This window comes from Caenorhabditis briggsae (genome assembly GCF_000004555.2).
Source record: "Caenorhabditis briggsae complete genome, chrII, whole genome shotgun sequence".
Taxonomy (NCBI): Eukaryota; Metazoa; Nematoda; class Chromadorea; order Rhabditida; family Rhabditidae; genus Caenorhabditis; species Caenorhabditis briggsae.
This window is the reverse complement of record NC_013486.2, coordinates 20,395-43,348: the sequence shown is the minus strand read 5'-3', so window position 1 is coordinate 43,348 and position 22,954 is coordinate 20,395. Positions and strand designations below refer to the sequence as shown.

The window sequence follows — 22,954 nt, the reverse complement described above, 5'->3', positions numbered from 1 at the left end:
CTAGATTGTATCGAAATTCTTCAATTAATATGAACAAAATTCCGAAAATTTCAGTAAAAACACATATGGAGCCGTCATATTATAACCAATATGAAAAGACGCCTCGACAAAGATCGAATAGCAATGCCGGAGGTCTCGGCGATAACCAAAACGGGCAATTCGGTATGCAAGCACAGCTAGGAAAAATGGTACGGTGAAAACGGTTGTTCAGAAAAGTTTTTATGTCTGAAAGATCAGACAAGGTTGTAAAATCTCACAACGAACTATTTATTAACAATATAGAAAGCTTCCAGATGTGGGAAGCCGGATCAAAGCAAGTTCAGGACACATTTCAATCTTACGGTCGCATTGATTTGTTCCGCCCGTATTTCGATGTGGATCCGGCAGAAGTAAGTCTGAAGTTATTGAAAGTTTACTCGCAACATGGATTTTAAGGTCCGTACCCGACTAATTCGTTCCTTTATTCCTCGAAAACCGTCACAAATTCAAGTATCTCCAGACCTTTACGGTCCTACGATGATTATTCTGACAATGGTGGCTCTTTTGTTGTATCATATGAAAACGAGCGGGTAAAGTTGATTTTTATTTTTAAAAAACGATTGAAAAACGTTTTTCTTCCAGGATTGTAATTCAAAATGGAACTTTGATGGGAACGGCAATTTTCACATGCTTTGGAAGTTGGATGCTGATTTCTGGAGCATTATGGATCGCGTGTTTCCTTCTCGCCGCCGAACAACCGTTTTTGACAATTTTATCCAGCTTTGTGAGTTTGAAAATCCAAATTTGAAAATTGAATCATTTGCAGGGCTACTCTCTGACATCCCAATGTCTGGTCCTTCTCCTCACCTCCGTATTTCACTCATCTCACGATCACCTATTTTTCTTCGTTTTACTCGCTAGTTTCTGTGTCCCGTCCGCTCTCCGAATGGTAAAATGTCACAAAGTTTCCATATCATATTCAAAAAAAATTTAGGGACTTATTATATGTAATCAGTCTCGCCTCCCTGCCAACAGACTAATGCTAATTGGAATCGCGATTGGAGCAAATTTATTGCTCATCCTCTACTTGCATTTTGGTTTCCACGTCGTTCTAGAAGAATTAGATGAAATGGTCGGGGAAGCGATTGTGGATGTTAAGGCAGTTCAGGAAACCATTCCAGTAGCATAATATGGTTATTCCAATGTTAAAAGTATATTAAAATTGTGATGATAGCATTCATTCAAACGGGATATTTATTGTTGTTATATTAATTGGTTGCAGTGTGAATATATATTTGTAGTAACAATTTCAACCTCCTACTTTGTTTCTTTCTGGTTTATCCCCAGTCAAATTAATATATTTTCTTTGCTACTTTTTCTTTATATTTGGGTTCGCTATTTTTTCGAAATTTCAGCAATGTCAGTAATCAGTGAACATGATGTTCATCTCTCCAGCTTCGAACCAGTTGCGAAGTGTGTGAAATCCATGTGTCCAAAGTGCAAAGCAAGCCGGATGTACTTTTGTTACGATTGTCGAACGCCACAGCCGGGAGTTTTTACGCCGAGTGTTAAGGTAAATTCTGAATTTCCAAAAACTTGTCATAGTTCAGAGGTGTTGATTTTTCTGACTCAATGCTTGAGTCAGGAAAATTGAGTCCCAATCTCCACATTTTTAATCGTAGTGTTATCCATTTTCAGTTGCCCTGCTCCGTCGACATCATCAAACATCCAAAGGAGAAAAACAGCAAAAGCAGTGCGCTCCACTGTAAAATCGTTGCACCTGATCAGACACGCGTATTCGATTATCCAGATGTTCATGACTACTCAAAGGATTCTGAAGAGGAACGACGGACAACTGCAATCATTTTCCCTAGTGCCTCAGCGATTTCTGTAGAGGAGTTCGTGCGGACGCGCGGCGAGATAAAAAGAATAGTGGTATTGGACTGCACATGGTTTCAAGTTGGAGTCATGCAGAAGACACCGCAGATTCAAGGTTGGAGGTTTTTAGCTCCGAATAAAACACTAGTTTTCCATTCTTTAGGCCTCCAACACGTGTCACTTCAATCCTACCGTACAGCTTTCTGGCGACCCCAACATAAAGTACCGGAGACTGGTCTTGCCACGATAGAAGCCATTTATTACTCGTTGAGAGAGTATCAAGAGCTGGGGCTCAAGGAAACGTATTCTGGAGAATTCGACGATTTGTTGTACTGGTTCTTCCTTACGAAGCATTTTGTAGATGAAAAACAAACTGAGTATTTCAAGAGAAAAGAGGAGAAAGAAGAAAAAAATAAATAGAATTGTGGTTTAATAGAGTAGTTTTTGTTTTTGTTGTTAATTTCACATGTTTTTGTTTGAAATTGTTTTAGATTTATGTCTTTTTCTGTCATATTTTCATATTCCCCCATTGATTTGCATGACCGGTTTCGTTTCCCGTTTTTCACACGCTACAATTTTTTTCTTGTGGACAAAAAATACCGCTGAAAAAAGTCTATCTTATTCCTCTGTTTCGAGAATCGATTTCCTCATATAATCCCATTTGTTTCAAAAGCAATTTCGGCTAAATATCTTTCTTTCCTACTCGTTATTGACTTTTTTTTGAAGAGTTTCTACAGAGTACATTTCTTTCCGCAGAAATGTTGAAGCCGTTATTTGGGAAAGCAGACAAAACGCCAGCAGATGTGGTCAAAAATCTGCGTGACGCGCTGTTGGTTATTGACAGAGTAAGCTTTTTGATTTTGAAATTCCATGAAAAAACGTGCTTCCTTTCAGCAAAGCGCCACACAAAACGAGCGAAAAGTGGAGAAAGCCATCGAGGAAACCGCGAAAATGTTGGCTCTTGCCAAGACATTCATCTACGGATCCGACGCCAATGAGCCGAATAACGAGCAAGTGACACAATTGGCACAAGAAGTGTACAATGCCAATATCCTTCCAATGCTCATCAAACATTTGCACAAGTTCGAGTTTGAGTGCAAGAAAGATGTGGCGTCGGTGAGAGAAATTTAAATGGAAAATTCATTCATGTGATGTTTTCTAGGTTTTCAACAACTTACTCCGTCGTCAAATTGGCACAAGATCGCCAACTGTGGAATATTTGGCTGCTCGTCCTGAAATTCTTATCACTCTTCTTCTGGGGTAATCTATTTCTTTCTCTAAATTCAAAACTCAATTTAGTGGTTTTCCAGATACGAACAACCGGATATCGCTCTGACATGTGGATCTATGCTCCGTGAGGCTGTCCGTCATGAGCACCTTGCTCGTATCGTTCTGTATTCTGAATACTTTCAACGATTTTTCGTTTTCGTTCAGTCTGACGTCTTCGATATCGCCACTGACGCCTTCTCCACTTTCAAGGATCTAATGACAAAGCATAAGAATATGTGTGCCGAATATTTGGATAACAATTACGATCGGTTTTTCACTGCCTACGCCGCGCTAACGAATTCCGAAAACTATGTGACGCGTCGACAATCGTTAAAACTGCTTGGAGAACTTTTGTTGGACCGTCACAACTTCAGTACAATGAACAAATATATTACAAGTCCTGAGAATTTGAAGACTGTCATGGAATTGTTGAGAGATAAAAGACGCAATATTCAGTATGAGGCATTCCATGTTTTCAAAGTATTTATTTACTCAGTTGTCTTAATTTTCTTCATTTTTCTTCAGATTTTCGTTGCGAATCCAAACAAGCCGCGCCCAATCACCGATATTCTCAATAGAAATCGCGACAAGCTTGTGGAATTTCTGACGGCTTTCCATAATGATCGAACCAACGATGAGCAGTTCAACGATGAGAAGGCGTATCTTATCAAGCAGATACAAGAACTACGAGTTTAGAATCGACGTCCATTATTATTATTACTACCATTATTATTCACTGATTTCCACTTGATGTAAAATGTTCCCTTACAAATTCCCAGCTTTGTGTAGTGCATCCGAAAACATGAGAAATCGTTTCTTCTTCTTCTCCAGAAAACTCGCTTTAGGCATTGATCTTTAAGTCTTTCTTCACATAATCCTTAAGAAAATTCCAGTTAAAAAAAAGTAAAAATCATGTAAAAATCTAAAAATAGCACCTCTCCGTTCTACGGTTCCATTCTTCTATTTTCTTTTTTAATGTTCACCCATGATTGTCCTGAATATTTTTCATTATAGTTCGCCGACTTTTTTCTCTTAAAACTTCATCAACAAAAAAAGAAAGATTTACTGTTTTCTCTGAACTAAATAAAATATTGTTATTACTCTCGTCCGAAATCATTGCACGTTGCGGCCGAAAATTTAATCAAAATCGCATCGTCGGTCGCACAGCGAAAAAACAAATTGATGCATGCGCCTTTAAATACCGTACCTCGGACGTTTTTTATTTTGGGCCCTATTTGGCTGTTTTTTTTTTCTATTTTATAAGAAAAATAAATTAAAGATTTATAAGAATTACACAAAATTAGACAGAAACAAGCAAAAAAATGAGAGAAATTTGAGAAAATTCGATAAATGGTGAGGTACTGTATTAAAGGCGCGTGCAATAATTTGAAAAATACAGTAAGGTTCTCTCTGTGGGAGCTAAGCTCCGCCCACCGTTGTTTTCTCGGCCGCAACGTGCATTGATTTCGGACAAGAGTATTATTTATTAGAGTAAGAATAGTTTAGCCGTGGCTACGGTGCGCAATTGTGTGTAACTGCACGTCGCTGTGTTTGCGTCCTCACATTTTCGCGCGCTTTATTTGAATTACATTGTGTCACTGGTGTCCCATTTTTCTATTTTTGTATGTTTTTTTCCATACTTTTTTCGATATTTTCTCGGCTCCAGTAATTATTTTCCTCTTCAAAAGTTTTTCCGGGTCAATAAACCAAAAAAAAAACAACAATTCGGCTAATAAAAAATCTTGCAAAAAAGGCGGAGTGTCGTAAACAAATTGATTTCTGAAATTTCCTCAGAATTTTTAAAATGTGCTTTTGAACCGGTCTAGCCCCTGAGTTTTCGAGTTTGATTCTTTATGTGTTTGATTGTTTTCAATCTGCTGATGACCAACGACACAAATTAGAAGTATCGATAACAAATTGTTTTTTTTTAATGTAATCTTTATTCAGATCTTCGCCGTCCCCACCTACTAATAGTAATTACTTATTCGTTTTTTTTTAGCGGAATGGACGAAACAGAGAACAATACCTCCATAGATTCTGTAGAGGTTGGGCCGTCGAGCCCAAGAGTCGTCGCTACGCCACGTATTCCAATTCCTGTGATGATGCGTGAGACGCCGTTGTCGACGAAACGCGAACGGCAAGCGCTCACACCCCGATTCAGACGTCCAGCGCCACGAATGATCAAAACGGTACCGCAGACTAGAAGCATATGGTCTGTGCGGAAGGATACCACACCGCAATTGGTCACCCCACATGGTACGCGAATGTCCTAATATTCATATAATTCATCCGAACTTAACTTTTTCAGGTCCTCAAGAACTGGAATCTCCTCACTACGATCGTGCAAATACACAAACTTTTTTCGAGCAAGTCTTCCAAATTGACGAAATAATCGGTCGCGGCTCATTCGGAGAAGTCTTCGCTGCTCGTTGTCGTGAAGATTCCCGCCTCTATGCAGTGAAAGTTTCGATCGCTCCGATGCGTCAACACTCGATGAGCAAGTATCGTGAGGCTGAAAGTCATATGATCATTCCACCACACAAGAATCTTGTCAAATTCTATCGGGCTTGGGAGGAAACTGACCGTCTTTATATTCAAACGGAGCTATGTGAACAAAGTCTGCAGCAATACTGCTCTGTACAACATGCTCTTCCGGAGAACGAGATATGGAATATTTTCGTGGATTTGTTGGAGGCTGTTCACCATTTACACTCGAATGATATGATTCATGATGACATTAAGCCAGAGAACATCTTTCTGACTAAACACAAAATTTGCAAATTGGGTGACTTTGGTTTGGTCATCAACTTGAAGAATGTAAGGTTCTTGCGAGATTCTCTTCTTAATGATGCATATTTCAGCCAAACGATGTAAAATCTGCTGAAGAAGGCGACTCAAAGTATCTAGCGCCAGAAGTGCTTAACGGCAAGCCCACATTTGCCTCCGACATTTTCAGTCTAGGTGTGACGATTCTCGAAGCAGCTACGGACTTGGACGTACCATCCAATGGAGACGCATGGCATCAGATTCGAAACGGGCAGATCCCTGAGCGTTTCTTCGTCGGAATTTCCAGCGACCTTCGAGTCTTGATCGAACAAATGATAAATAAGGAACCAATGAAGCGCCCAACTAGTGACGCTCTCCGGAAGCATCTGTCTATCAGAACTCGATTAGATTCGCGAAGGAGGTACATCTTGTCCATGGATATGGTAAGTTTTTTTTTTTGCGAGTTTATGCTCGCAATTCAAAACTCAATTTCTCCCGCCCTTTGCTTTGTGAATGATCAAACTAAGTTAGTTTAACTAACTCTTCTTGCAGCGTGACGGCTTCTGTAACTTGATGAGCTCGATTCTTGTCTGGTGCATGGCATTTTTGTCCGTTGTTTTCCATCCAGTTACACGATTCCACGAGGCCATCAATAACCGCAGATCCGAGCTTTGCGCGCAATTCGTGAATGTGAGTGAGCTTGATGATACTGTGCTTGCTAGCTATCCCTTCAACTTAAAAAAACTTTAATTTCAGAACCAACAGCACACACCCATCCAGACACCTGAAACGTCAAAGGTGTACTCAGAATCGCTGACTGGGGTAGCTCTCCGACAGGCCTCTCAAATTTCGCCATTTGATTTTTCGGATGATGAGAATCCACCACATTCACAACGTCGTCTTTTCACTGGACCGGTGTCACGCCGTCTGAATTTCGACGACGAGATGGAAGATGAGGAGCAAGCAACGTGTTCGTCATCTAACTCATCGGCTATTGAAACTGCTGAGGACTCGCTTAGTTCTCCGAAAAAGCCGGTTATTCCTGTAACGAGACAGTAAGTTTCCTAAAATTCATTTATAATACTCAAACGAAGCAGATTTTCTTCCAGGGGAACACCGAAATCTGCTCGGCGTCTCATTCCAAGCTACCGTAACCGCTCCGGATCCCGAGATCCTACTCATCACGCTGGTGCTGGCGACAGCATGAATTCCTCGATTTTGGATCAAGAACGTACTGATCGTTATCTGAGAATGCGTCTTGCCGAACAACAGCTCGACTGGAATGATCACTCAAATATGATTGACGAGGCACCACCTCCAATGTCGTGTCCACCACGGATTCGTCGAAGTCTTCGTGATATGCCTCGCATGCCGGTTCTCAACTTCAATTTGTTAGATGAGCCGATCAAGAAAGGAAAAGAGAAGCCAGTTGTGGAACCCGCAGAACTTCGGCAAAGGCCAATGAGAAACGGATTAAAATCGTTGCGATCCAGAATGGTGAGGGATTCTTATCAAGAAAAGTTGGAACCTTAATTTTTCAGGCATCGTTTCAAGGATCTTCTGGGGATGAAAACTAACCTGACCATCGTCTAATGAAGTCTTCAAAAAAGGTCACTAGAAAGGATTAATTGATTTTTTTGCATTCCCACTAGAGATAAATTTTAATGTTCCGTCCTCTAATTTCTACCGTAGTCTTCTCATCACTAATAGTATTGTATGAATACCCTTTTCTCCCAGAAGTTCCTCTTATTTTCATCGTGCACATTTCGTGTCATTACTCGCTTTTCTTTCCATCAAATGACTTTTGTACACTCTTCTCAGGAATTCGATTTTTTTTTTCGTTCCTTTCAATTTTTTTTTGGTGCTTTCGTATGGGTAGCTTTTTCTTTCTCTGTGAAAACACATTATTTTTCTCCTGTATCGCCAAATCTCCCATCATTCTTCCATATCAAAAACCTCGAAAATACAAGTAAATTTGTGGTATTGATATAAAGTTCTATTCTTTTCAAACGAAACTCGCTGGGCATCGAATAAAATTAATATTTTTAAGAGAGCGAGAGAGTCAGAGACATAGACGCCAAGAGAAATTTGTGGAGCGTCGTTTGCAAACTTTTGTTAAATACCTGATAAATTTAGCAATTGCGCAATTATGAAAGAAGCCCAGTTTGGAAAAAAAATCATATTTTTCTAGTATTTGTATTTTTGTTAGTGCGATGTCTTATCAGTGATCTTCTTGTGTCCATTCTTTTTACACTTTCACCTGAAGATGCTTAGTCTAGCAACACATTTTTCACTCAATTAAGAACAATTGATTTTTTCATCTTGAGTTATCCGTAATTTTGTCACCCCTCGTCGAATTTCTCGTTCAAAACCCAACCCAAAATATCAGACACAAAGACCGCCTCCTCTTGTGACAACAGAAACAACCAAAAGCCATGCTTAATTTGCATTTGAATAAACTCCACGTTTTCCCTTTCTCTGCCCACTAACCTAGTCTAACCAGTCACATTATTTCAGAATCCAATAGCGAGAATGTCGCTGAAAATGGCCAGCAAGCTGAAAAATGTGTTCACGGTGTCCAGGTTGGTTTATCATCGTAATGATGTAGACGAAAAACCAGTTTGGAAAGAACTGGATGAGCGATTCTGATTTGATTATCTTATCAGTAAAAAACGACAACATTCGTTCAGAAACTTCACCAATGGCCCACGTCTTCCCACAAAACTATTGCACGCAAAGCCTGGATTCGTTCCAAAATATGTGCCAGCTGATGAAGCTTTGGCTATGGTCGAATCCAGTAAGTTCAGACCACAATCACATCAATATCCCTATTTTCAGATAATGACATCTACGTGGGAAACCATGCTTCTGCTCCAAACGTTCTTCTAGAAGCATTGTGTCGACGTGTCGACTCGGCGAACCTCAATAATATTCGGATGTCTCACTTGATTCTGAGTGGAAACTGTCCACAGTTTGACCCGAAATATCGTGGCAAAATTCTGAACAACAGTCTGTTCATTTGTCCAGGAAACCGTAAGAATGTCAACTTGGGTACTGCTGACTACACTCCGGTTTTTCTCTCCGAAGTTCCATCACTGTACACTTCTGGAACACTGAACGTCGACGTGGCACTGATTACTGTATCTCCGCCTGATGATCTCGGATTCTGTACACTCGGTGTCGATATTGATTGCACACTTGCAGCGGCTACAAGTGCGAAAAAAATCATTGCTCTTGTTAACAGCACAATGCCACGGACTCGCGGCCACACAACTGTTCATTCGTCCCATTTCGCAGCCATGGTTCAGACGGACCGCCCGATTGCATTCCGTCAAGGAAACGAAGAGATGTCCGAAGTTGAGCAGCGCATCGGGAAACTCATTGCTGAAAATCTTGTTGATAATGGAGCAACTCTTCAATTGGGAATCGGAGCGATTCCTGATTCAGCCCTTGCCGCAATGAACCAACACAAAGATTTGGGGATTCATACAGAAATGTTTAGTGATGGAGTAACTGATTTGATAGACCTTGGAATTATTAATAACCAAAAGAAAGCGTTCATGCCTGGAAAGACAGTATCATCCTTTGCTTTTGGAACCAAGGAATTCTATAAAAAGATTGATAACAATCCCGAGTTCTGTGAGTTTGTAAAAAGAAATCGACGGTTTCAAATCGTATATATTTTCCAGATTTCGCACCATGTGACTTCACTAATCACATCGACATCGTTCGCCGCAACAGCAAAATGACATCAATCAACTCTGCAATCGAAATCGATTTGACTGGACAGATTGTATCTGACTCGATTGGACGTAACTTTTTCAGTGGATTCGGAGGACAAGTTGATTTTATGGCCGCCAGTCCTCATGGTTTCGATGGTCTGGGAAAAGCGATTATTGCATTGCCATCGAGAACCACGAAGGGACAAACAAAAATTGTGCCATTTTTAACACAGGTGTGTAAGAAACAAAAATTAAATTTTTTCAGTTGTAATGTTCACCCTTTTTTCAGGGATCTGGCGTTGTCACCACCCGCGCCCACGCTCGTTACATCGTCACCGAGCACGGAATCGCCAATCTTTGGGGAAAATCCATCCGCCAACGAGCCTACGAGCTCATTCAAATTTCACATCCTGATGATAGAGAGACGCTTGAAAAAGCAGCATTTGAACGATTCAAAGTAATGCCATCTGCATGATGTTAAATCATTTTGTGATATTTTTTTGTGGGTGGCTTGTTTTAATTTAGGTCATTGTTTTTACGGTTCTGTCTGTTCATCCTGATGTATTTATTTGTAGTTCAATCCTGTTTGTCTTTTCTAGTTCTAATAAACATTTTAGCCAAGAAACGTTACAAATTTTTATTTCAGTCGTATAGAAAATATATTAGTTCTCCAATTACTGCTTGGCGTCTTCAGCTGGAGCAGTAGCTTTGGCTCCGAATCGCTTTCCTCTGAAAACGTTCTGAATCTTCTTAGCAGCATCCTGAACTTGTGGATCCTTCAGATCGATGTCGATTTCTTCCTGAAAATTTTATTTTGTGGTCTGTAGCATCATGTGTCATGTGCCATTCATGTGTCCCTTAGCAACCAATGAATATTCAAAGAAAACAGGTGGAATATTTAGTTGCATGAAATATTCATACGGTAGAAATGCATTATTCACCTAGCACTTTGAACTTCGGGAATTTTTGGTAAATGTTTATGCTTTTTAGGATAATACCCTATTTCGTTTCAAAAAAAAAAACTTTTTCTTCCTGCTCTTTTTCATGCGTCTTCATCCTTTTTTCCGAATCCATTTACTCGTAAGCGTTTTATGCAAAAAAAAGTGCCAAGAGAGAAAGGGAAAAAGAAGGCGCAATTTGGCTCTCCTCCCGTTTTTTTTCGCGCACATTTTCTCACTATCTAATGGAAAATGTGACGTTTAGAAACTGAAAAAATGAGAAAACAACTATGAAAATTTGAGAATAGTATGGAATATGAAAGCAACGAACTATTTATATTTAATGGTGTCAGATGAATTGGTATATCTCATATGGACGAATTTATACGAAAATGGATAAACTACACAAAGGAATCTCGAAATTTGCTCTTCCTGAACTTCTCAGATCATTACCCTTAGTAAATTAGCAAACATTTAGTAAATTGATTTTGAAGAGAAAGTGCGCATGCCTTGAAAAATAAAGTATCTTCTGCTTTTCAGAGGGCTTCAAGCTCGAATTTCCTAGATCATAGACATTCGATTTCTCATAGTCAGTAATCCACGTTCCCATCTTTCAACATTTCATTCCCCCTACACCGCATAAACCAACCTGATTATTCGTAGTAGCTGCTTGGTTGGCTCCAGCTCCTCCATTCTCCTGGGGAATTGTTGTGGGGGCACCGGAAGTCGTCGACATTTCTTCTAGTTTCCTTTTCTTTGGCTTGTCTTTTTTCTGCAAAGAAATCTTTGGGTGTTTGTTCTTGGACGATGGAACAAAAGTTTGTTTATTGTTTCGAAGGCAAAAATAACAACATTGTAAAAGGGGGAGGGGGGGAACGAAACTTGAAAAAAAGTTTCTGCAAACAGGTTTCAATGCACAATGCGTTTTTAGGGGAACTATCAGTACTAATGTTTAGTTCAGTAATCGCATAAGATTATGGATGCCCCAAAGCCATACTCAAGGTTGAAATCCACTTGCTTATCCAGAAGACGACTTCTTAACGTCTTCTTCTCCCGATGAAGCAAAAGTGAGTCTGGCGTCAAGTGCTCCACAAAAAAGAGGTGAATGTGGGTGGAGCCTAGAAGAGACGGAGAAGTGGAATTATAGAGTTGTACACAGTGAGAGACGCGGAGAGAGGAGCATCCATTTTTCATTCGAAGCACGCTCTCCCGCTTCTTCAGGCGTTTTGTTTAACTTGGAAAATATAAAATTCCATGGGTCCCTTTTTGAGAAGTTATTTTTTTTCGAATTTCTTTGGTGGAAATAATATGTTTACTGAGTGAAAAATGATGTGTTAAAACTCCATATTTTACTATAGGCTTAGAAGTAGACAAGCTGAAAAAAAGGGGTTCTTATTTTCAAAATCGCATAACACGATCAGGAAGAGTTTTTGTTTTGAAAAAGATACAAATTCGTTTCTAAAAAAGCGACGACGCAAAATAAATGAATCATAAAGGAAGTTAATGATGGAATTCCAGATTAACATCATCATCGTAAATATTTTAAGACTTGCAATATAAGTAAGAGATTGCTATTGAGATGTCTCGGGAAATGACAAAAAACATATGTTTTTGAGCTTAAAGAACAGAAAAGTAAAAAAACATATCAATTTGGCAAAACGAAAACCGGAGGTTTGTATGTTTTGTGCGAAAGATCATTCAAGTGAAAAATTTGCGAAAGTGAGTAGACAGACTTCGATATAAAATTTTGATATACAACAGAGCAAATGATGATGTTTCAGGTTTTTTGATTTTTGGATATCGAACAAGTATGGAGAAAAAAGTTTCAACCGCAACTCCAAAATGCGGACAATTTTTCAACTTTAAGGACTTCTCCTATAAGAATGAATTTTCACAGAAGAGTCGAAAAATGACGTAGACTTGGTATAAAGTGTGATCCAAAAAGATAGAGCACAGGGGATTAAGTTTCAAATCTCTCAAAGACAGAGAAAAAAGACAGCACTTTGAAAATAGTCTTGTGTAAATAGAAACAAAAGAGCACACTTGTGAACAGTCAAGTGGTTCAAAATTTGGTGGTTCAGAAATTAATTGTCTCCCTTCCTTCATATCCAAACACTCTGAAGTTGAAGTTTTGTATATATGTAGGTCTATCAAAAAACTGGAAGAAATTTTTTTAACTTTCTCCTCATTGTGATATTTTTCAGAAATTAAAACGGGCAACAAAAGCTGAGAGGCTGGGAGTAAAGAAAAAAAAACAAGACGATTAGTTTTGATTTCAGCTATCAAAGAAAAAAAGCTTCTTAAAATTTGTTGGATACTAAATGAGCCGGGTATTACAGAAAGAGTCAGGAAGATAAATATTTTTTTTAGAAAACTTCGAGAGTAAAATACTTCTGAAGCCATGAAAAATACAGTCAAAAAAACGTTTTTGAAAAACATACCGACTTTTTGTATCATCACAAACCCAGAAAAACTATCAAGTCATTCGATATCAATTGAGCCAGAAAAAATAAAGAAGAAAAGGAGGGCACGAATGACGAAAAATGCGGTGGTGACATGCAATGTAATTCATATTAAGAGGATTAATATTCGTCTTCTGTTTTCGTACACAAGGAAAAAAGGTGTGAGGATCAAAAATTTCTATTTTATGACAAGTCGGTGGTGATGTGGAATACACAGACAAAAAAACGACATTGGAAATGGCAGACAGGACTTCCTGGAAATGAGGACTAGAAATTCTTGTTTTTACTGAAATCGGTTAGAAACTGTATGATTTTAAATTTATACGATTGTCGTTTGACACGGATATCAGTTTGCATTAGTTTGACCAAGAAATTTTCAAGTTTGTTAACATCGATCTCTAAAAATAATTTAACATCTGATTAACTTTTCATTAAACTGAAAAATAATTTTTAGACAATACATATAAGGAACGTTTCATTACGAAGCCAAAAATACTCGTATAACTGACAATGAGATACAAATGAATACAAAAATTAAACTTTCACAATGGCAAGAAGACATTATCCAACTGATCCCATGGATGGTACTGAACTCTTGGGTCTCGTATGGAACATCATCATATTAGATGGGCCTCCCATTGATGTCACACTAGTATTCGCCATACTTGTCACAGATGTTATAGACGTTGGGTCTTTTGAAATAGACACTCTTTGGATGCCACCTATTGAGCTAGTAGGTCTTCCGATTCCTGGTCCCATTCCCATCATGGCAAGACCAGCTGCAGAAGGACCTCCCTGAGAGGTATCCACGTCACTAAGAATCCCAATCATCTTTAGATTTGCTATGATTGATTCTTGAGACTCTTTTGTAGCTATAACTTTCACTTTGGATTCTTTGTGAAGATTTCTAGCTTTTCTACAGAGGATAATGTTTGCGAAATAGTCGGCTCTGAGGTTTTTGTTTAGAGCAATTAGTGCTAGTGGATATGCAATTGGAAGATAGCAACGAGCATTGATGTAAAGAAAGTCAATGATGGAATCTTCTGAAAATATAAATTATTCACCGAGAATTTCATTCCACCTTACCAAGATCCAGTCCTCTTTTGATGATAACTTGGAAGAGAAAATCAGATAGACATGTGAAATACAGAGGGATGTATGACCTCTTGAAGAATTTCATCTGTCCCGATAGATTTTGAATCTGAAAATTGTCATATGAAAAAATTTAAGAGAAAGTATTTTTCTACCTTTGAATCATTTCTCATTCCTCCCAGTAGACCAGCACGTGCATGGGAGGCTCTAGCGGAATTGAACATCATTACGGCTATCTGAAATTACGAAAAGTGAAATAACTGATTGAAAATATCAGCAACTAACTGCCAAACATGGAATGAATATTATCCCATGATAATAATCAAAATAAACATTTGAGATGAGTGTACTTTTGATGAACAACTCCTCACTATTCGACATTTCAATGAGGCTATTATTTGCGGAGATCTCGATCTGCTCTTCCGTATTCATGAACGCAGTCCGAATAACTATCTCCGCAATCGTAGAAAAAAATATTTGGAAGATCTGAAATATCAATTTTGGTAGTTATGGCGCAAAATTAGTTTGAAATTTCACAAGGCCTTACCCTATAAAAAGCGGTATGTCTGAACTTTGGATTATCTCGAAGACACGGCCCCATTTTGAACATAACCCGTTCCAGAGTAGTCCATAAAACTGTCAACTGAGGCACGGCTCGAGTAGCGGATAAAGTCGTTGAAAAGAACGACTCGGACTTCTTTGTTCGATTAGTTCGGAAAAACAACATGGATCCTGAAATTTGAACTTCTCAGCATGTTATGAGGGTTACTGTAGTTCAGAGGGTTGAATTGAGATCTAATATCTGGGGTGTTGAGATTATTTCTGAGCGCTATTTGAATATTTCACAACACCAGGACGAAATTTTTTGATTTTTTTTCACATTCTTAAAATTGTCCGTTTCTAATGATAATTTAATTGTGAATACTGCTGAATGTCCTACCGTACCTATAGCCACGATATTTGATGCAGCAAGAACAATTTGCATGGCTGATAAGAATCTTATCTGCTTGCAACAAAACCTCGGAAACACAGTAGATCGATGAGAAGATCGCAGGAAACACGCGTTCAGGTAAATTCCAACAATAGCCAAAGATAAACAACTGAGCGAGAACGGTAGCTCAAGTGACATTTTGTGATTCTGAAAAAAAGGGTATTTTCAGAATTTTAATAATGGAAGAAAGCTTCAGATGGAAAATGAGGCTTATCGAGCGAAAAAGCAGCTGATATTGACTACAAGACTACTAATAAAACACTTTACACCGAATGAATGAAAAGAAATGAGCATCGGAGACAACTGAAAAACAATCGAGCGATAGTGCCCCACAGGAAATTAGGTTATTATGTATTATTTTACGAATTGTGTTATTCGATTAATCAATGTTGAGAGAAGGAATTTCGTAGTATCAGGAAATTAGTTTTCTCTCCTTTCTTTCATTTTTTTGTCATAAGATAAAACATAGAAAAGTAATAATTTTGAATAAAGATATGTGTACAAAGGGATTGGGGATTCATGCTTACTGTATTTTTCTCGAATATGACGAATCGGGTTTATTAAGTTCATAATCAGGGAGTCTTCTGTTTCATTTCCAAGAAGAGGGGTTTTATGACCTTCAATATGGCCACCATTATAGTATTCTGTTTGTGGTATGCTATGTGACCCCTGGGATAGGATATAGGTTGGGCAAAAGTTGGGGTCATGAAATCATAAAATCTGATAGAAACAAATGGAGGCCCACATGGTCCGTCCTTTGATCATTATTTTCTAGTTTGGTTCTTCAGCGCTCCGAAAACTTCCTGAGCAAGTTTCTGCGAGATTGGGGTAGCAAACTTTTGAACATAGCTGTGATCTTCTGTGGGAAATATGGCTCGCACTTTTAGGAATCTCGCACTTATAGGACCTTGTCAAAAAATCATTCCACTGCATGTTATCAGGACTTTCCAAATTTGTCATTTTTTCTATAGAGCAGGAGTTAATTATTAAAACTGGGTTTTATATAGTGAAACAGGTGTATTTATTGCTGAATTCTGCAAGGGAGAGGTTGGGGGTTAGTTGTCATGTGAGCAGGGGAGCTCTTGAAGTTTTTAGAACATCAGACATGAGAAAATATTGAGTTCATTCATATCTTAAATTCGTTCGGAAAAAAAGGTAGAAGAAGAAAAAATATATTTAAAAAAAGAAGAACTCGTTTCTCTTTTCCCCTGATTAGATGTATGCCAGTGACTTTGTGACAACACAGACTAGTTAGTTTTGTGCTGTGTGTATGAAATGTGAGAGTGTTGTCAGGGGCGAATTTGCTCAGGGTCTCTCAGTCTCTTTTTTGCTCTATCGAGGGGATAAGGCGGTAATTGGGGTGTTGATATGATCTAGTGAGTATGAGTTTGAGAGATGTTTGACACTAATGACGTTTGAAAGGGACTTTGGGAATATATAGTTTAAATATTCAAAATATGCAAGAATTCATTTGGAGGGATAAGTTTCAACTTGCGACTTCTCAACCGGAAACATAAAGTGAAACCACACAGATCATAAACTTAACTGATCTCTGATATCAAGCCTTGGACAACTTAATTAAAGGTGGGGGGACATGAAAAAAATAATGTTCTCGAAATTCCGTTCAAAGATGCCTCTCGAGGAGTTGAACTTGTGAGGGCGATGATTGAGGGTGCGGCGCCGCTACCGACTGAGCCACGCGGGCAAAGAGAAAGCGCACGCCCGATTGCATACATAAAGGCGAGGACGACAGCTGTACGCAGACTGACATTAAGCGTTGTACACCGTGACGGTAGAATGCATACTCTAGCTTCCTGTGGAAGATATCAAAAAGATGTCAAATGATAAATTGTTTATCATAATATCACCAATATTTTATTAATTGACACATTTTTCATATCTTTCACAGGAATCTAGATACATTTTCTTAAATTGAAAGTGGGGGGGGGGGGGGCTTCTATTACAGGTTTTACGGTATGTAGATTCCAGAGATGTTTGGAATCCGGATTCCGTATTCCGAGAAATTTTCAATTCTCTGGATTGCGAGAAATTTTTTCAGGATTTTCAGCAAATGTGTTAAAACGGTATTAATTACTGCTAGTTCTGAAATTCTGCGACTGAAAATGCAAAATACGAATCGTATTATACGATACGTATTTTTTTTTTGAATTTTTCGGCCCATTGGAACCCTCAATGTTCCGGATTCTGTATTCCGTATTCCGAATTCCAGGTTGTTTTTCGTTCCGGATTCCGTATACAGGATTCCGGAAAATCAGTTTTATTTCGGATTACGGATTCCGTGCAATTTTAATTTGTCCGGATTCTGGATTCCAAAAAACTATTTTGTTCCGGTTTCCGTTTCTCAAAAAAGTCATTCCGGACATCTCTGGTAGATTCCCATAAAAATGAACTGTGTGTTTTCTAGTTCCTTTTTTCAGCGATTTTTTCAGATTTTTCAAGATTTTTGTTAATTTTTCCCCCAATTATCCCGGAAAACCTTTAAAAATGTGAAAGAAACACTGTCATGACAATCAAGAAAAATAAAACGAATTTTCGCGTTTTTTCGCCCAAAGGAACTAGAATCCTCACACTCGGCAATCCGGACACCAGAACACACTTTGCATTTCTATGAGTTTTTCTCAATTAATAAATTTTTTTGAATGTTTTTTCTTTATTTTCATGGGAATTTATACATAGATTTTCTTATTCGAAAACAACTAAACTCAGAGAGAGAGCCAATTTATCAAGCAAAACCTGATAGCTTTCCTGAATCAACCTTTAAGCGGCTTTAATCTCACTAAACAACAGTTCAACTTATTAGTTTGGGTTACTGTACGTTCGATTTATATTCCTCTCCAAATCACTGTATATCAACACTTGAAAACGAGGTATTTTTAATGAATCAGAAAGGTTTATTAAAATAATATAGGTATCTTTACAACAGCTTGAAAGAAACTGAAAGTAATGTTAAACATTAGATCAACCGGAAGTGCACCACACATTGTGCAGGTGGATGGAGGGCAGCGTCTGGTTTTTTTTTTCTTGGAAATATTAATTGATTCTGAAAATAGAGTTAATCATGATTTCTTCTGATTTTTGATTTCGTGGGGTCTTGTTTTTTTCTGAAAAGCTAATTAATTTTAGCACAATCTCCAACCTTGAGCGAGACACTGTGTGAGAAGGAGAGACGCAGGAATAGGTAGCGGTTTAGTTTGGCAACGACACTCCGAGATCCCACTAGGGTGCGATGTTTAGCGTAAAACGACATCGATTTTTAGCAATATTCGTTATTGGAGATGTGAAAATCAACGAATTCCAAAGAGTAAGAATAGATATTCTTAATTTTAAACTTTTTTGAAAGTAGTTTTCGACTTGGAATAATTTGTATTAAAATTTTTCAAATTATATACAGAAAAATACATTTTTTTCAGAATGCATGGCCCATTTAATCGAAGGCCTGGCCGAAATTATTATCCTCAAGGATATCCATTACATCAATACGCCGCTCGTCCACAAAATTATCAACAGACAGCCAGGTTTTTTTCTAAAATTTCCTAACCAAGCATATTCTAAACTTTCCAGTAATTTGACCGCGGTTCCTCAAAAACAAACAGAATCGAGAGCTCAAAAGCAAGTAGGAGCCAATTTCCTGCCTTCGGTAGTCAATGAAGCGTATCACAATGTTTTGGAACAAGTGGTGACTGCGATGTGCTATAAAAGTGGCTTCGATGATATCGAAGAGGGTGCTCTGGAGACATTGATGCTGATTTTTCATTCTTGTGAGTAGAAAATTTGAAAGATTCGTTTACAGAGAAAGAGAGGGGTGTCGTTGTAAAAAAAAGTGTTTTTTTCGAATGTGAAAATCCCGGGGCCTGATTTTCCAAGCATGATTTAATTACTGCCTAAAACAAATAACTAAATTTTCAGACATTAAACGAATTGGCGGACAGTCGAGATTGGCGTGCGAAATGGCTGGAAGAACGTTAGTCAGTCCAGGAGATGTTTGGTTTGGGCTTGTGAATATGGGAATTCATGTTCGAGAATTATCCGACTTTCATCAGGATCAAGTAATCTCTGCGCTCACCGTTCATGCTCGTGAGTTTTCTTTTTAATGGATTTCTCTAACACAACTAAATATTTCCAGCCGAAATCATTCCACCAGAAGCGAAAAATCAAGCACTCAGGATCGGAACACCCCGACCTCATCCGAATTATGTTTACGAATGGCTTCCACCACTTCCAGACCCACATACTTATATAAAAACAGAGGTTGACATTTAATTGCTTATAATTTCTCTACAACGGATATTCCAGATTTGCGAAGACATCGACTTCACATATGAGAAAGTTCGGGAAGCGATGGCACAGAAGAAACGGAACGGTATTACTTCTCTGGTCAATTACATGGTTCGCAGCTATCCATCGATGTGTTTATTCAGAAATTTCGAAACTATTATTCATGAGAAAGTGAGAGAAACGGTGAGAGTGAAATACTCGATATAATTCATACAAAATATTTTTCCAGTTCAACAGAGAAAGTGAAGAGAAGCGAATGCAAGAAGCGTTTATTGCATTTCGAGATCTACTCAATACCAATGACATTGAGGAAGCCAAAAATATAGAGAAGTCGTTGTTCAATAAAGGATTGATAAATCAGCACGTATGTTAATTGCGACGATCTCTTTTGAATAACTTCTCAGAAGCTTCAGGAACTTCAATCCGGTACAGAAGTAGTGTGTATGTGCTCGGATGGAGCATTGCTTAATCAGTTCGGACAACGAGTTTATATTTCAAAAAACACACTTATCGATTTGGAATCCAGAGATCGGATATCAAAAAGCTCTTTGAGGATGAGCGCGTGTGGAGATGGAGCTGAATCATTGAGATGTAAACAAATACGATATTTTCGATGGAAATGATATTTTTCCAGATCATTGGCCTGTTGACGAGATGCTCGATGATCTAATCGAGCTGGATTCATGTACGATGGATTTGGGAGATGATACGCCTGATGAAATGAAGTATATGCAAGAGAAAACCACGCTCGAATATCTTCCAGAATGGTGTCATATACTTGTTCCGTCGTTCGAGCACCGTGCCTATCTGACAGCAGTCGCCGACGAATTGAAGGCTGGAGAAGGGCTGAGAAGGGATCGAGAGAAAGAAAAAGATGAGAAAGAAGTTAAAGATGAAATGGATGAAGAGACCGATGAGAAAAAGAAAAAAGAAGAGGAAATTGTAAAGAGACTGTGAAGCTTCTTCCTTTAACTTATAATTGTTTCAGGCCCATTCCAATCTCTACCTGTGTCCTCCAATTAACGACATGGATTTAAAAGACGAGGAGACGTCATAAATATCATATTTTTGTCTTCTCACTTGAAATTTTAAATTTTTTTGTCTCAGAAATTACGGGCTATTGAATTTGTGTGATATGTTTTGTCTTTAAAAAACTGTTTTATCATACTTTTTAATAAAGAATAGTTTTTTAAAATTCTTTCTTGATTCAAATGGTGATCTCTCAGCCATGCGATGTTTTTCAACCGAATTTTTACTGTTGCTCAGTTTTGTACAAAAATGTATGTAGGTTCATATGAAAATAGTAAAAAAAAATTCGAAAAATCCGCATAAAAAAAAGAAGTGCGATCTGGTGACCTAGTGGCCGAGTATGAAATTTCTAGTCCTTTTGTTGCGAAGAAGCGGGAGAATTCAAATTATTTGTTTACTCTCATTTTTTTCAGGTTTTCCAAGGTTTTCGCTAATATATCTCTATAAAACTGGAAATCATCTGAAGAAAAAACGATGAAAATATAAAAACAGCTTGAATTCGCTCGCTTCTTCTCAGCAAAAGGACTAGAAACTTCACACTCGGTCACAAGGCAGTTTTTTTTTTTGCTTTTTAGGATTTTCCAAATGGGGTTATTCAGGGAGTCGGCAAAAAAGAAAAATAACTCCGCGAAAACTCGGAAAGTGTTCAAATCTGGCTGAAACTTTAGGGAAAACTGGAGAAAACTATAGGAAACATTTTGCCAAAGTTTGGGGTCAAAATGTTTCCTATAGTTTTCTCCAGTTTTCCCTAAAGCTTCAGCCAGATTTGAACACTTTCCGAGTTTTCGCGGAGTTATTTTTCTTTTTTGCCGACTCCCTGAATAACCCCAAAAGAATTTTTACACTATTTTTATGTGAATCTTCATAAATACATTTTCGTACAAAGTTAAGCAATGAAAAATGCACTGCACACCACTTTTGAAACATTGAATTCAGCCATATGTCATACAATTTGCCACCTCAAAATCTAAGTAATCTGGATCCGGAACAACGTGTGAAGTTTGTTAAAGCAACTGGGAACGAGAAAAATATTAAAGTTAGTGATCCAGATGATATCCCAGAAGGTACATTTTCGAAAAATATAAATTATACTGTATTTTATACATGTGTTGTTTTTCAGCATCCACTTCCAAGGACCCATCCAATACTGAATCGGATGGTTTCAGCGAAATTTATTCAGCCTTACTGGAAAAATCAGATAAAGCCAAGCCCAAAGTCAAGAAGGAAAAGCTAGAGCACGATGATGACATAATAATTCTGGATGATGTAGTTAAAAAAGAGCCAAGAGTTGTTTCGAAAAATTTAAATATACGACATGTGAATGGTTTTCTCAAAGCTGCAAAAGAAGGGAATTTAGAAGAATTGAAAATGTATTTGAGAAAAAGTGAGTTGTTATCTGGGTTCACTTTATTGTCAGTTAAATAGTTGTTTCCAGAAATTCCGATAGATGTCACTGATTTTTATAGCTGGACGGCTACAATGTGTGCTGCGGCCGAGGGTCATTTTGAAATTCGCAAATATTTATTAGAGAATGGAGCAGATCCGGGTGTCCGTGATAATAATGGGATGGGGATTGCTCATAGGAACACCACCAATGATTTTGTCAGAAAGTTATTTGCCTATTTTTGCAATAGGTAATTTTATATTTGAGTGAATGAATTAGTTTTAGGTCAATTTATGTTTCAGTAACCCATCATCCAATTCTTCCGAACCGGACAAGTTTACATTCTGTGAACTCTGCGATGTATTTATACTGGAGAAAGAAATCACTAACCACGTTTCCTCAATCACTCATCAGTTGAAGTAGGTCTAATTCTAATTTTTCTAAAACTATAAGCAATTTTTCAGTGACAAAATCTCCACCGGTGCAGTTTCCCAAACCGGAATTCAAATTGGCCCTTCCAATATCGGCTATCGTCTTATGTGCGCGTCTGGATGGACCGAAGAGCAAGGATTGGGAAGACATTCTGATGGATATCGGTTTCCGATCAAGACGATTTTGAAGCGTAACCGCGCTGGTTTAGGCATGGAAAGACTACCGCAAAAAGTGACACATTTTGGACCATTTGAGAGTAGCTGTACGAAAACGGAGAAGAAAAAGCCTGTGACTAAAAGGGTGTTGGAAGTCAAGAAGAAAAAAGAGGATCTGATTGCCAAACGTTTTCGATCGGACTTTTCGGATAATGATAGTGTTTATGATTTTTTCAAATAAAAAGTGAATACATTGATGACTTTTTCTATTATTTTCTGCCTTATTGGTAAGTCTACCCAACGAAAATTACTTTTTTAAATACAACTATTGTCTTTTTCAATGCTCATTGCGTCCGAAAATTTATTTATAATCGCAGTGAAAATAACTACAGTTTTTCAAATTAATGTGTGCGCCTTCAAACCGTACCTCAAAATTAATTTTATTTTGGGCCCATATTTGGGTGACTTTTCTATTTTATAAGGGAAATAAATTAGAGATTTGTAAGAGTTAGACAAAAATTGATAAAAAAAAGCGAGAGAATAAGGGGAAAAAACCAGGGG

At 38.1% G+C, this 22,954-nt stretch overlaps 8 protein-coding genes across 8 annotated transcripts; 6 read left to right on the top strand and 2 right to left on the bottom strand.

Annotated features, from left to right (window-relative positions):
• Positions 1–65: 65 nt before the first annotated feature.
• On the top strand, positions 66–2,277 carry CBG01051 (the record flags this gene model as incomplete). Its single annotated transcript, XM_002629761.1, has 9 exons — positions 66–188; positions 294–389; positions 436–569; positions 622–763; positions 806–928; positions 974–1,164; positions 1,327–1,552; positions 1,678–1,972; positions 2,021–2,277. 9 exons carry the CDS (start codon positions 66–68, stop codon positions 2,275–2,277), a joined length of 1,587 nt encoding a protein of 528 aa, XP_002629807.1.
• A 338-nt stretch (positions 2,278–2,615) lies between these two features.
• On the top strand, positions 2,616–3,822 carry Cbr-mop-25.2 (the record flags this gene model as incomplete). Its single annotated transcript, XM_002629762.1, has 5 exons — positions 2,616–2,702; positions 2,752–2,973; positions 3,020–3,117; positions 3,168–3,606; positions 3,652–3,822. 5 exons carry the CDS (start codon positions 2,616–2,618, stop codon positions 3,820–3,822), a joined length of 1,017 nt encoding a protein of 338 aa, XP_002629808.1.
• Positions 3,823–5,129: 1,307 nt separating this feature from the next.
• Positions 5,130–7,469, top strand: Cbr-wee-1.3 (the record flags this gene model as incomplete). Its single annotated transcript, XM_002629763.1, has 7 exons — positions 5,130–5,382; positions 5,435–5,943; positions 5,988–6,335; positions 6,445–6,582; positions 6,649–6,947; positions 7,002–7,389; positions 7,434–7,469. 7 exons carry the CDS (start codon positions 5,130–5,132, stop codon positions 7,467–7,469), a joined length of 1,971 nt encoding a protein of 656 aa, XP_002629809.1.
• Positions 7,470–8,424: 955 nt separating this feature from the next.
• CBG01054 lies at positions 8,425–10,089 on the top strand (the record flags this gene model as incomplete). The annotated part of the gene is made up of 5 exons (XM_002629764.2): positions 8,425–8,474; positions 8,583–8,689; positions 8,731–9,531; positions 9,582–9,847; positions 9,904–10,089. 5 exons carry the CDS (start codon positions 8,425–8,427, stop codon positions 10,087–10,089), a joined length of 1,410 nt encoding a protein of 469 aa, XP_002629810.2.
• A 199-nt stretch (positions 10,090–10,288) lies between these two features.
• Positions 10,289–11,288, bottom strand: CBG01055 (the record flags this gene model as incomplete). Its single annotated transcript, XM_002629765.1, has 2 exons — positions 10,289–10,414; positions 11,202–11,288. The coding sequence occupies 2 exons, from the start codon at positions 11,286–11,288 to the stop codon at positions 10,289–10,291; spliced, it is 213 nt and encodes a 70-aa protein (XP_002629811.1).
• A 2,287-nt stretch (positions 11,289–13,575) lies between these two features.
• Positions 13,576–15,235, bottom strand: CBG01056 (the record flags this gene model as incomplete). Its single annotated transcript, XM_045241638.1, has 6 exons — positions 13,576–14,057; positions 14,101–14,215; positions 14,262–14,342; positions 14,392–14,592; positions 14,654–14,838; positions 15,052–15,235. 6 exons carry the CDS (start codon positions 15,233–15,235, stop codon positions 13,576–13,578), a joined length of 1,248 nt encoding a protein of 415 aa, XP_045091676.1.
• Positions 15,236–18,529: 3,294 nt separating this feature from the next.
• On the top strand, positions 18,530–20,450 carry Cbr-taf-8 (the record flags this gene model as incomplete). The annotated part of the gene is made up of 9 exons (XM_002629767.1): positions 18,530–18,633; positions 18,680–18,876; positions 19,025–19,192; positions 19,242–19,366; positions 19,412–19,576; positions 19,623–19,757; positions 19,807–19,984; positions 20,028–20,335; positions 20,382–20,450. 9 exons carry the CDS (start codon positions 18,530–18,532, stop codon positions 20,448–20,450), a joined length of 1,449 nt encoding a protein of 482 aa, XP_002629813.1.
• A 912-nt stretch (positions 20,451–21,362) lies between these two features.
• Positions 21,363–22,634, top strand: CBG01058 (the record flags this gene model as incomplete). Its single annotated transcript, XM_002629768.2, has 5 exons — positions 21,363–21,486; positions 21,543–21,806; positions 21,858–22,056; positions 22,109–22,225; positions 22,271–22,634. 5 exons carry the CDS (start codon positions 21,363–21,365, stop codon positions 22,632–22,634), a joined length of 1,068 nt encoding a protein of 355 aa, XP_002629814.2.
• Positions 22,635–22,954: the final 320 nt, after the last annotated feature.